We start from the raw sequence: 13,168 nt of genomic DNA, 5'->3' as shown, positions 1-13,168 counted from the left end.
CTGCCACCGGGCTACTGCTCCCAAGGGGGCACCTCTCCTCCCCTGCAAGTTTAAATCAGTTAATTGAAAGTCGTTGATGACGCTTTTGTGGCTGACTCTCCCTCCATAGACGTTACACTCTCACTTTATTTTAAACATAATATACATACATGCAAACACACACACACATGCATTCATATATTTATATAAGGTGCTGTGTGTGTTTAGGGGGCACCAATATGTATTTTGCCTCCGGGCAAATGGGAAGAACTTACGCCACTGTATCCAAATGTAGATGAGTCCCAAAGCAGTTAGTAAGAGCTACTATACGTGCTAAAGAAAAGTTACTGATACGCATCAGGGATTATTCATCTATTGTGTTTTACGTGTGATTCCATATAAATGGCCACAAGACATGCATGTGGCTACATAGAGATCATTGGGGCAGATGTATTAAGCCTTAACAAGAGATAAATTCAAGGGTGATAAAGAAACCTAAACGTCCAACCAATCAGCTCCTTACTGACTTTTTTTCAAACACAGCCTGTGACATGGCAGTTAGAGAGATAAACGTCCAGCCAATATACTGCTAACTGCCATGTTACAGGCTGTGTTTGAAAAAAGTCAGTAAGGAGCTGATTGGCTGGACGTTTATCTCTCTTTATCACTCTTGAATTTATCTCTTTTATTAAGGCTCAATACATCTGCCCCATTGTGTTTTATCACCAAAGCTGGGAAATGGAGCAGATGATTCAATGTAAATGTATCTATCTCATTCCTTTTTTTTTCCTGCACAATTGTAATGTAGCAGCTACATAATGGGGCAGATGTATTAAGCTTTAACAAGAGATAAATTCAAGGGTGATAAAGAAACCTAAATGTCCAACCAATCAGCTCCTTTCTGACTTTTTTTCAAACACAGCCTGTGACATGTCAGTTAGCAGGTGATTGGTTGGACGTTTATCTCTCCTTATCACCCTTGGATTTATCTCTTGTTAAGGCTTAATACATCTGCCCCAATGTGAGTTAAGTGAAATGAGGGAGATTACTAGACTAGAGAGAGAGGGAGATTGCTGCTATTTCAGGGAGTCTCCTGCAGACTATGATGACAAATATGATGTACGCTATTCCTATTTCACCAATTTGCTCTTTTTCCTCAGCTGAAACGCAGAAACTGATATCCCAGGGTTGATCTATGTTTTTGGTTAGGTTTGCTGCTTTTTTAACGTTAGCAACAAATTCAGAAATTTATGCGACTTTTCCATGAATATATTCATGCCAGTCACTTCCAGGATTCCTGGTAAATCAATACTGTGCCTCCTATTCTCAATTTGTTGATTTGTTAACAGAACAGGTTCTCTGTTTTTTATTTGCTGCTAATTGTAGGAATACTGTACAGACGGGTTTCTGGCAAATGATTACCAAGCAAAGAGAAATCGATTATAAAGGTCTATCATATTATATAATTACATTCCGCTGCTCCACTTTTACTAACCCCATCCTTAGTTGTTACAATCTGCAGTAGAAAGATGTAGTCATTGGTTTGAGGCCTTCTTTAATACATCCCATTGAGGATTCTTGCTGACCTTTTGTAACCACGAAATGTCAAGCACCTGTATAGTTTCCACGGTACTTATATGTTAGTTGGGGGCCCACTAAGCTATTTGCTTAGTTTTACGCGTCCTCTCGCGGGGCTCACTACGCTCGCCACGCTTCAGGCTCGGTGGCTCGCCACGCTTCAGGCACACTATATAAATTCAACTCCATGCCGACATGGATAGTGGGGGCATGAGCGTAGTAACTATAGGGGGCGCCCAACTAACCTATAAGTACCATTTCCACTAATAATTTCATAGTTTTCACTTTTATGCAAAACATTATTTACTTTTTATTTTTAAATATATAAGTATTTTGAATACATCATACTGCATCATTCTGTGGCCCATTTTCTCTCTTCTATGGTTCATTTTACTGCTGCTTTCTGCATACAATGGTGACAGTTATTTTCTGGGCTAAACTAAGCTTTATAATAATGCAGCATTTGCCAGTTCCTCATGAACCAGGCGATTTAAGTGATAGTTGGACTTTTACAGACTGTGATTACCAAGGGGTTTAGGGTGACTTAGCATTATATCATACAATAACACATACTATGTTTTTCTGCACTAGATTTCCAGGAGGCAATGTAAACTGTGGACTATGATCCTAATTTAGACTTTAAAGACCTTTCCTTAACTGTAAGATTTTATATATCCTCCTTAGTCGTTATTGTATGAGCATACTGTACATTATGTACATGTGCACATACTGAAATATACAGTATACCAGTACTACAGTAAATGAAAACCAGTTACTACCACATATGTACACTGCGCCATGTATTACATCTGGATGTCATAGAGATGAAGGTGTCAGTGTATATGTGTGGTATGTGTATATGTGTGGTATGGGTATGGGCCATAGGGTCGACCACAGGAGGTTGACACGGCTTAGGTCAACACATGAAATAAGTCGACAGGTTTGGAAGGTCGACACAAGCATTAGGACAACAGTCCAAAAGATCTACGTGGGTTTTTCATTATTTTCTTTTTTTTGCCCCGAATGTCGACATGGACACCATCAAAGTGAAACGCATCCCCTCGCATTGACCTTCAGTGGTCAACCCAATGCATGTCGACGTAATATGTGTCTACCTAATGACCTTCTACCCTCTGTGTATAACCAATAAGGAAATAAAACTATAAACTATCGCTGAAAATGTCCTGGTACTGGGGCAGATGTATTAGACCTGGAGAAGAGATAAAGCACCAGCCAATCAACTCCCATCTGTCATTTTCAAGCACAGTTCATTGGCTGGTGCTTTTATCTCCTGTCACTTTATCTCCAGATTATCTCTTCTCCAGGCTTAATACATCTGCCCCACTGTGTGCCCTGGTATATGGCTGCATTAGGGGCAGTAGTACATGGTTACTTGGTCCCTCCGATCAGGTGCACTAAATGAATCTGTATGTGCAAAGAACACATGTAATTCTATGTAAAGAAATGTTGTTTTTGTTAACTCTGGATTTGTTACAGCTTTTATTCTGTTGTAGTTTCTACTATTTATTGGTCTTTTTGCTCACATAAGTGCATGAGACTGTTTTTCTTCACTACCAAAATACATTTATACATCCAGTAAACTCTACTCTGGTTAAACTGCTGTATTCATTTGTGTGTTTGTTTTACTTTAACATGTTTTTATTGTATGTATGACATTATGGAGCCCAATGCATTTGGTACTACCTGTGGGGGTTGTTATTTGTTTTTGTTCACAACAGTCGTGAGAGATGCTGGAAAAAGCTACATAACAATGATTTTATTTATATATATATTTTTTATTATTCTGTACATTTTTCCCCCAATCCAGATTTCATCATTTATATTTGAACATGTTGAATTTATATTTCAAGCAGTGAAAACCTGGAATTTGTAGGCATAAAAATTTAGCAAAATCATTCATATAACCATATCCAAAGCTGCAAAAGGGTCAAAGGGTTTTGTGTACTTGTTTCCTAGCAGGGCGCCCACTAAGCAAATAGCTTAGCAGGCGATTCTGCGTAAGACAATTGCATCGCATGCCGTTTTTGCGTGCAATGCGATTTTCCTATGTAATGTATTCACTGCTATTTTTTCCTCCCGGGCGGTGCGATCACCCCCCCCCCCCCCCCCGAAGTGTGGCGAGCAGACGCTGATTACTTTACATGTGTTCCGTGTCCTCTCGCCACGCTTCGGGCATGGTGGCTCGCTGCGCTCGACACACTATATAAAATCAACTCCACGCCGACATGGATAGTGGGGGTATGAAAAGGTTGGGAGGACGCGTTCCGCCGCCACTCGCTGCGCTCGCCACGCATCGGGGTGGCGTTTATACTGGGGGGGCTCAATCTCATTGCATCTCATACAACTGTATAGTAAAGTAAATGGCATCGCACCCTATACAATCGCATGGTGGCGGGGCGATGCGATTTCACTACGATAACCGTACGTAGTGAAACTGGGCGCCCTGCTAGGAAACAAGTACCGGGTTTTGTGACCCGAGTATCTTTTGCAGACTGCAGTTTGCCTATAGGATATTATCTGCACTAGTGTGATAACTAAAATTGAATATGCTGTAAAGGAATAATAAATACATAATATTTAGCAAATTTATATATGCTAAACATAAATAAAATAAATGATACACATAAATGAATAAATAATGTTCTGACCTCTTATACAGTGTTCTATCATCACAAGATATTTGCAATAAAGAGAACCAGCTGGCTAAAATAGTGATTATTCAGTGTTGTCTGTGATCGCATACACTTATTATAATGCGGATATTTCCCTGTGCGCATTGTTGTACGCACTTATATGACCGCACTTCCGCCAGCCCTATACTTTGTGCAGGAGGTGCATCTGAATTCAGGCAGGTCTCTGCTTACGATTCTGTATTGCCTGTAGATGGTTGGATCTAGAACTTGCGCAGTGCATAAAATCATCAGCTCCGTCCACAAAACATGCTTGTGTGTAACTGCACCAGCCCCATGGAGTGCTTTGTGATGGCATCTACACAATGGGTGAGTACTGTTGTTCCTAACCATTTTAGTGCAAGGCTTTTATGTTTTTCCCCTCGGACAACAAATTGATCTGCTGATTAGAAACTGCTTCTCCATTATACATATATGTGAGTACAATGGACATCTGTGAGTGAACCCTCATCCCAGTGCATAAAGTGATCTGGGTTTTTCATGGTAAATAATACATTTCAGTTGTGAGGTATCACGCATACTCCGATCTTTGCCTGGACATCATCATAGCCCTTTTCAGTTGTTCATAGGACACAAACATTACAACGTTCCATGATCCCAACCGCAAGAAAGAAGGAACAAACCTGTAGGAAAAAAAAATCATAAGTGAGACTAAATGAATTTTTACACTATTGTGAATTGTGTAAATTTCATTGAAATGTGAATAAATAAATGAATTGTACATTTTAATAAAAAAATATATATATATATTTTTTTTCAGAATGTTTAATTCATGAAATAATTCATACTGACATTCTTCTCTTGATTGGTCCAGCTTCTGAAAGCATTGCCAATGACAGGCTAAAGCTGGCACAGTAACGTATGATCCTGATGGCCAGTTATAGCAGCGAGGCCTATAGCAGTTTGACAGTAAGGCCAGCCTATAAGGATGATAGTGGTCTTCTGCATTTATAAACATTTTGATAAGTTTGTCTAGAATCTCGGGGATCAGCCTCCTATAGTGTCAGACCAATATTGAAGCATGACTGTCTAATGTATTGTAAATATTTTCTATAAGGAAATATCTCCGTGAAATGGGCACATGATACATGCGTAAAACACTAGTGGTGAAAGTGGTAGTAGTTGCGGAGCAGCTGCATTTCAGAGCAGCTCCCCAGGACTCAAACTGGATATACACTAAAGGCCCGTACACATGGGGTGATTTTTGAAGATATCTGACTAGATCGCTTAGAAATTAAGCACACATTGCTTTGTGTGTACCCCCCAGCGATGGCGATACGCGGTCCCGCACGTCGATATCATCTGACTAGATTTTGACTGCATAAAAGGAACACTGGTCGCCACAGATTGCTGAGCACACATAGATGGTGCATGGCATAGGTGCCAGTGATGTGTGGTGAGAGATCTGTGCTTAAGCACAGGGCCCAGTTGCCCCGTGTGTACAGGGATTTAGATTGTCCAATCTTTCTGGCTGGAATAGAAATCTGGTAATGTATGGGAGCAAATGACAATCAACTGTTTGCTCCCAAAAGCAGACAGAAAATGGTTGATCGGATAACTTTGTTAAATTAATTGGATTTGTCTGAATTACTATTTTTGTCTGTTTTCTAGTGTTTGGGAGCAAATGGTCAATTTGTCCCTATACATTATAAGATTATCTGTCCAATTTTTCTGGTTGTAGCAAAATTTGGTAGAGTGCATCAGGCAATATTGAATTACTCCTAATGCATTGGTATTCAACACGGCAGCATATAGAGAGTTGGGGTCATTGTGTCCCAATAATGAATAAGCCATTTCAATTCTGCTTAAAACTGCATTTGTATCATATCGTCCTAGTAAGAATGGATTTTAAATATACATTTTTAACTTACCCTTTGTAAAAGGCTGTTGGTCCCTCCTTAGTGAGCATAGTCCATGCACAGTTAATAGCTGACTTGTACTGGCCAGGAGGCGAGTTCATGTATCGGGTTTTTACCACATCCACAGGGGAAGCAATAACAGTGGTGCAAAAGCCAGCCCCAAATGCAGACACAAAATGGCATGGAAGGTTATCTGCAAGAGATTAGTAATGAAAATATAAAGCAATGCTGCAAAAAGTGTAAATACCAAAAACACAGGGATTACAAAACTAGAAGTTTAAAATTATTACTGATCTAACAAGCTTTCATTATTCATACGTAATATGGTGGGCCCTGAATTAAATGAGACAAATTACAATCTCAACTATAAGCCTCACCAGAGGAGGCCACAGATGAAATGAAATAAAAAGCGATAACTACATAAGTGACATAATAAATGTTTCCCATCTAAGCACTAGAAAGGCTATCAAAGAAGGGTATCTGCTAAAAATGCCGCCTTTTTTATGTGTATGTCCAGCCTGGCCAACCTGTGGTTCTTTGTGTTGTAAAAATTAAAATACACATCCCAGCATGCTCTGCCTGAGTTTTAGCATTCCCTAATAGCAAAATTGTGGCAGGGCATGGTGGGACTTGTAGTTTCACAGCAGCTGGTGAGCCACAGGTTGGCCAGGCCTGGGTTATGATATTCTAGGTATTAGAGTACACCTTATGATGGCTTGTAATTTGAGCCCCTGGAGAGTTTCAGTACTTGGACATCAGACGACACAGTTACGCTGACCGTCAGACAGAAGTTCAAGAAGAAGAAGATGTTTTATTATCAGCTCGTTGCCTTTTTATACCATAAAGATACTGTTCCTTTACTCCCATAAAGGAGTGCTTAGTACAAAAAAACATGCATATTCATATACAACCCACCCCTAAGGTGGGGCTATCAATTAAAACTTTGGTTCAACGTAAAGAAAACGTAGAAATACGTAGGATAAATGGTATGCAACATTATATAACACTTAGCATACGATTTACACCCTCTTTGCTATCCTAAAGGTTTTAACAAATGCATGTCCCCAATTCATCCCCAACCAAGTGTTAATGGGGCAGATGTATTAAGCCTTAACAAGAGAGAAATTCAAGTGTGATAAGGAGAGATAAATGTCCAACCAATCAGCTCCTTACTGACTTTTTTCAAACACAGCCTGTAACATGGCAGTTAGGAGGTGATTGGACATTTATCTCTCCTTATGACACTTGCATTTATCTCTTGTTTAAGCTTAATACATCTGCCCAAATAGCAGCAGGGGTTAAAGTGAGGTGGAACTGGGGGGAACTGAGTTCCACCACCTCTAATGGTAGGGGGAACTGAGTTCCACCTCTACCGCAGTCCTAAACAGTAATTCCAACAGAAAGCCTGTCCCAGCGGTTTCTTCTTTTGACTTGGCATATGTAATGTAAAGTAAAGATAAACAATTGTGGACATTATGTGTATAAGAGGCATCACTGTGTGATTTAATATGAATTAAGGGCACTACAATTGTGCTAATATGTATTGTGGGACCATTATCCCTTTATGGGTGGTAGGGCACAAACTCCCTGGCACTGGTCTAGGCTCTGCCTAATGGGGGGGGGGGGGGTCGGTGTTAGGGGAACGGAGTTCCACCACCTATCCGGGAGCACTTTAAGCCCTGAATAGCAGTAATGTGTAACATTTATGCTTTAAGTCTGTATGAATTGATAGGCTATATCAGTGGTTCCCAAACCTTTTTGAATTGCGGCACATACTGTTAGTTTGAGAACCACACTCTTATATACTGGTTCAGCACACAAGCCTCTATTGTGCCTACACGACATGTACAGTTTGTCTTACACAATAATTATGCAACAATGCTATTCTGTATTTAAAGACGATGCAGTACAATATTGTATTCCTGGTATATGTTTTTTTTATTGCAGTAGTTACCTGTCAGCAGTTTGTACTGCAGTAGAGCTTCCTTTATTAGGTCATAGGTTACCAGTTCAGTACAGTTGACAATTGCATTTCTTGTTACATTTGGAAATGTTCCTGTAATCCAAAAAGTGCATTCATGTGTTACATGCTGAATGTTCCCATCAAATGTTTCTTTATTCCTGATATTCTATACTGTACCTTTAATGTATTACTGTGTTACACTGGCACTGTGGTAAGCTTAGTCTGCGCACAGCACTGGCGCTATGGGTTTTGTAGGTGTCCCATGTTTGCATGGGTTTTATCTGGGTGGTAGACATTATGCCTACATACTGGCAGGCTAATTTGCTGCTGATGTAGTTAATGGGCACTAGTATATGTGTGTGTAGATGGAAATATATACTGTAAGCCCCAATGGGGGGTGGGGTCCTGCTCAGTGACAGGAGTCCGGTGTGGCACTGTCATTATATATGCAGCACCCGGAAAGTGTCACAATGCAGCACTGCAAAATGACTGTTCCCTAGGTGCAGACCATCATCTCCCAGACCACCAGAGTACAGGAAACGGGTTCAGGCCATAAGGTCACACCCCCTCCCATGAGTCAATACATCCCTATTAAGGTCAGCCACACCAGGTAAGTCTTCCCGCTCCCCCCCTTCCCCTGATGGGGATGAATGTTCAATGATTACTCTATAATTTTCTGTATAATATGGTGATACAAATACACAATAATACCAATAACCTGTGCTCGCTAGAGTAATGCATCAAAAGAACACAATGAATCTGATAAACTAGACTTCTTAGTATACATGGATCTTTGGGGGTTATTCAGATCTGATCTCTATTCTTTGAAATTGCATAGCCTTGCGATGAGATAGCCACAACCCTTTCAGAGTGAAATCCTGCCCTGTGCAAGGCCGTGTATGGCTTCCGAAAATATCGCTGATCTGCGAATATCGCTGATATGCAAAAACCATTTGCATATCACTGAAAATCGTGCAATAGAAACAGGCTAATTGGGGCTGGAGCTGACATCACATGCCTTTCTTGCAAATGCCTGGGTATACCTGCGTTTTCCCTGATGTGCACAGAAAATGTCTGGTTACTACCCCAAATGGGTATTACTGCTTCTGTACTTTCTATGTACCTTTCCAAAGTCCTTTCATCCCTTCTTCCTTGGCAATGGTCTTGTAAGCAGCCAATGTACCACTGTATCTCTTCTTCACCCCACGAAGATTGACCTGTGCTTGAAATCTGACTTTTACCACATCAGTGGGCTGAGCCACTGTGACTGCCAGCGCACCCGTTGTACATCCAGCAAGTATTCTGCTACCGATCCCGGCTTCTGAAAACAATACAATTTACAATGATCTCAGATCTCTTAAGATTCATAATGCAGAAATATTTACACATGTAGGTACACTCACTCTCGTTTCCATTGGTGTAGAAGAGTTTGACTGTATCGTATAGCCCAATTCTAATGGAGGCAAAACTCATTTGTCTCTGCAGTCCTGCCACTAATCCATTATACAGGCTCTTTGGTCCCTCTGTCTTTATAATAGTGCTTATGGTTCCAAACACACCCTTATATCGTATTCCATTCACAGCCCCAACCACTGCTGACTCTCCTTGAATCTGAAATGTAAAAAGAACACACTCAAAATGATGGGTTTCTCTCTCAGATAGAAACTACAAATATGGCCACTTCCCTTCCCTTATTGTACACACTGCTTAGCATGCAGCTTAACGCTGGCCGAACGACCCCAAGTTGTGTGTCCGTCGTCCGTCGTCCCCCCCCTGCTCACATCCAGCCGATAACAGAAGAAATTATTCAAATTACTTCTGCCTTCGCAAATAAGTCAGTCTGAACTTTTATTAGCGAGCGCTAGGACAAAGATGGGGCGAGCATTCCCTGCAGGCATCGGGCACGCCCGTGTTTCCAGGGGAATGCCCAGTGTTTTTATGGGCACATATTTTCTATGGCACTCCTACTGTATATGCAAGGTCTGATTAAATGTTCTAGGTGCTCTAGCCTAACACACATGTAGCTCCCCTTGTAATGCTACTAAATACCCCTCTATGGTCACTCAGTGACTCGCCAGTCATACTGCCCATGTGCATGTAACAAAGGTTATACAACTAGCATGTAAGATCATCATCTAATGGTTGTGGCATGTGAAGGAGACTTTGGCATTAGCCTAACCAGCTGTCACAGCACAATGTACAGATGGAGCAGCCATCGCCAGATCTGCTGTGCTGGCGCAGGCTGGCAGACAGCAGCTCCATCATGGGGACACGCGAGCAAGTCAGCAGGGATCGGCTTCTCTGCCCGTCTATGCTTCAGGGAGGCGGGCAGGGGATCGGGGGGAGCTGGGGGCAGAGCTGAGTGGAGGGCTGCTACAGCCTCCGACAGAACGGGGCGCACGAGTGGTGGTGATTGGCGATATAATCAAATGAGAGCTGCTCCATCTGTACATAAATTGATGGTTCCATCAGTAAGTTACATCGGCACAGCCATCCGGCAGTCACCTTAAGAACTTTACCCCCCACAGTACATTGGAACATGTGATAGCTAAGAAGTATGGAATCAATGTTATAATCCTTGCCACGGGTGCTCTTAGATCCAGGATTCTTTGAGAACCCAAGCAATGATCCTATTCCCAAAATGTGTGATTCTCGTACCTGCAGTCTGACTTTTGCTGTGTCCAGGGGGAATGTACAGAGATCTGCAATGCAAGCAGCGGTTCCAGCACCAATAAACTTGACAGCTGGTGTAGGGGGGATGTCGGAAGGTCTCAGTCCCACCATTTTTTTTATTAATTTGAACCTTTCTGTAAACAGAAATACAAATATACAATATTCAGCAGTGTTCTAAATCTCATGTTCAAACACATATGACAGAGTGCTAATAAATACAGAAAACACTTTGCATTCCATGTTACATAAATGTTACAAATTATTTAACTAGAGGTATTTATTGAGACAATTGTGTATTCATGTGTATTAAACCACCACATAATTGTAATATAACTTGCTTTATTAACAAAACCACACATTGGCAGCTCTTGAATATTAAATATGTTAGTTTGACAAGTTTGTAATGGTTTAAATGATAATGCATTTTGCATATAATAAGCTATGGGGGATTTGGTACTGTACTTACAGTTTGGTAAGAAAGTCTGCTGTTGCTGGGAGATCTCTCTGTGATATCCATTCACAAGCACTTGTTTTATATAGTTACCCAGCGATGATGTCATATCTAGGTGAGATGCTCAGAAGGAGGTTTTACCTGTGAGAGGTGCAGAGTGCACCTGCCCCTTATCCTGGCCCCGCCCTCCAGAACATAGCAATATTCTGAGAAAGGATTATGTATTATGTACAGCATAGCACATTATGTACAACACAGCACAGTGGAAAGCAAACGTGAATCTACAACATTTCATTCTTTAAGTGACAACTAGTAGGCAGTTGATTAGCTTGACTTTTTTTTTTTAACAGTTCAGTGTTGCATAAATTTTGTATGTGATCTACTGTAAACTACAGTAAAAGTGGTATCAAAAAAGGTTGTTGTTATGTGAACATTGAAGTATTACACTTTGTCATATTTTTGCTGCTGGGGGGGGGGGCGCGGGCGACAGGGGGGGGGGGGTGGTGATGTGCCAGTGGTTCACCGCTGAAGGCATCACTGAGGCCTTTACAGTGGAATGCATCAAAATTTCTTGGGAGTGCCCAATCCCGCAGCACAGCTCTGCCAGCTCATACAACCAAAGGGGTTGAAGGCCTTTGAGGGTCCATTAAATGAAAATCATTTTCACTTTACAAAACTTTTTGAGAATTGCATAAGCATCAACTTTCAGCCGTCTGTTGGATGGGGCTTAAGACTAGTCAGCAATATAATAGACCATCAGTAGGGGGAGTATATGAGTGAGTTCTGTGATATAATTCTATATTTCTGCAGTTGCACTAAATGGAGATGTTTTTAATTCAGTATTATTCCTATGCCATAACCACATTATTCTTGCTACAATTAGCACAATAAATGAGGTCAGAATCTAAAATTGCTCTACAGTAAATACAGAGACATAATGGCAGGGTTTTGTATCAAGTATAGACCATGCATCCATTGTGTGCAAAACACAATTTTGCCTTATGTACAGTATAACGCTAAAAATGTATACAGCTCTGGGTGGAAATGTGTTTCATTGCAGCTCCATTCTCTTTCTACATACTGGGGGGATGTTCTAACATCCGCACCCCAGCCCCACCCCCCTTCGCCCCCATCGCCTACATAATTATCGCATATGCACTAACATATGCGATAATTATGGCAAAGGACAGCTCTTGCATTAAGAGCTGTCCTTTGCGGTGGGAGACAACGGGTCCCACAGGGACCCGGCGGCTCCCCCCTCCCTCCCTTTCCCGGCACTCCTGCTGCTGCACCGGGCTCTCCTCCTCCCTGCACCCGGAAGAGGATCATAGTACAATGAGGAGGAGGTCACAGGTCCAGGCAGCACAGCTCTGTGCTGCCCAGACACAGGTGAGGGGGGGTTGGTGCGGGGTGGCGGTGGGTCGCGTTAGAAGCCCATAGGCTTCTATGGGGCATCGCCAGATTTTTCTGGCGATGCTCCCCGCCGCGTTAACCAGACGGGGGATGCTTTACCGCATTTTTAGTTTAGAGAATCTCCTCCACTATATCTAAATGCTTGGGACCAGAGGTATTTTTGATCATTGGATTTTATTTCCATATTTTGGAATACTTTCAGAGATATCTTTCTGAACCATTGGAAAGCAAAGGTCTTACTATCTTGAGTAACATTAAAAAATTCAGTAGTCTGGGCTGTAGGAGACTGGGGGAGATTCTCTAAACTAAAAATGCGGTAAAAACCCTGTTATCTGGGTTTTTACTACATTTTGGGATGCTCTAAGCATCCACCGCCTGGTTACCGCGGCAGGGGGCATCACCAGAAACATCTGGTGATGCCCCATAGAAGCCTATGGGCTTCTAACGCGATCCCCCGCCGCCCCGCCCCGACCCCCGCACCAACCCCCCCTCACCTGTGTCCGGGCAGCACAGAGCTGGGTACTCTTTACCTAGCACGGCG

General features: G+C 41.9%; 1 protein-coding gene across 1 annotated transcript; it reads right to left on the bottom strand.

The window, feature by feature from the left end:
• Positions 1 to 3,340: 3,340 nt before the first annotated feature.
• UCP1 (uncoupling protein 1) lies at positions 3,341 to 11,321 on the bottom strand. The gene is made up of 7 exons (XM_083173335.1): positions 11,230 to 11,321; positions 10,749 to 10,897; positions 9,494 to 9,701; positions 9,214 to 9,411; positions 8,082 to 8,183; positions 6,140 to 6,320; positions 3,341 to 4,891 (listed from the first exon to the last, which is right to left on the bottom strand). Exons 2-7 carry the CDS (start codon positions 10,872 to 10,874, stop codon positions 4,780 to 4,782), a joined length of 927 nt encoding a protein of 308 aa, XP_083029461.1. The 5' UTR covers positions 10,875 to 10,897; positions 11,230 to 11,321; the 3' UTR covers positions 3,341 to 4,779.
• Between the last annotated feature and the right edge of the window lie 1,847 nt (positions 11,322 to 13,168).

The sequence above is a fragment of the Crinia signifera genome, chromosome 1 (genome assembly GCF_055691185.1).
Source record: "Crinia signifera chromosome 1, ASM5569118v1, whole genome shotgun sequence".
Classification (NCBI taxonomy): domain Eukaryota; kingdom Metazoa; phylum Chordata; class Amphibia; order Anura; family Myobatrachidae; genus Crinia; species Crinia signifera.
This window is presented reverse-complemented; position numbering and strand designations above follow the sequence as displayed.

What these genes read in the sequence shown, in the direction of transcription:
- UCP1 (XM_083173335.1), bottom strand. Translation starts at nt 10,874, where the DNA reads ATGGTGGGACTGAGACCTTCCGACATCCCCCCTACACCAGCTGTCAAG. An exon ending in GATGAAAGGACTTTGGAAAG is followed by an intron (nt 8,184 to 9,213) that starts GTACATAGAAAG and finishes TTTGGATTACAG; the next exon opens with GAACATTTCCAAATGTAACA. An exon ending in GCAGTACAAACTGCTGACAG is followed by an intron (nt 6,321 to 8,081) that starts GTAACTACTGCA and finishes AATCTCTTGCAG; the next exon opens with ATAACCTTCCATGCCATTTT.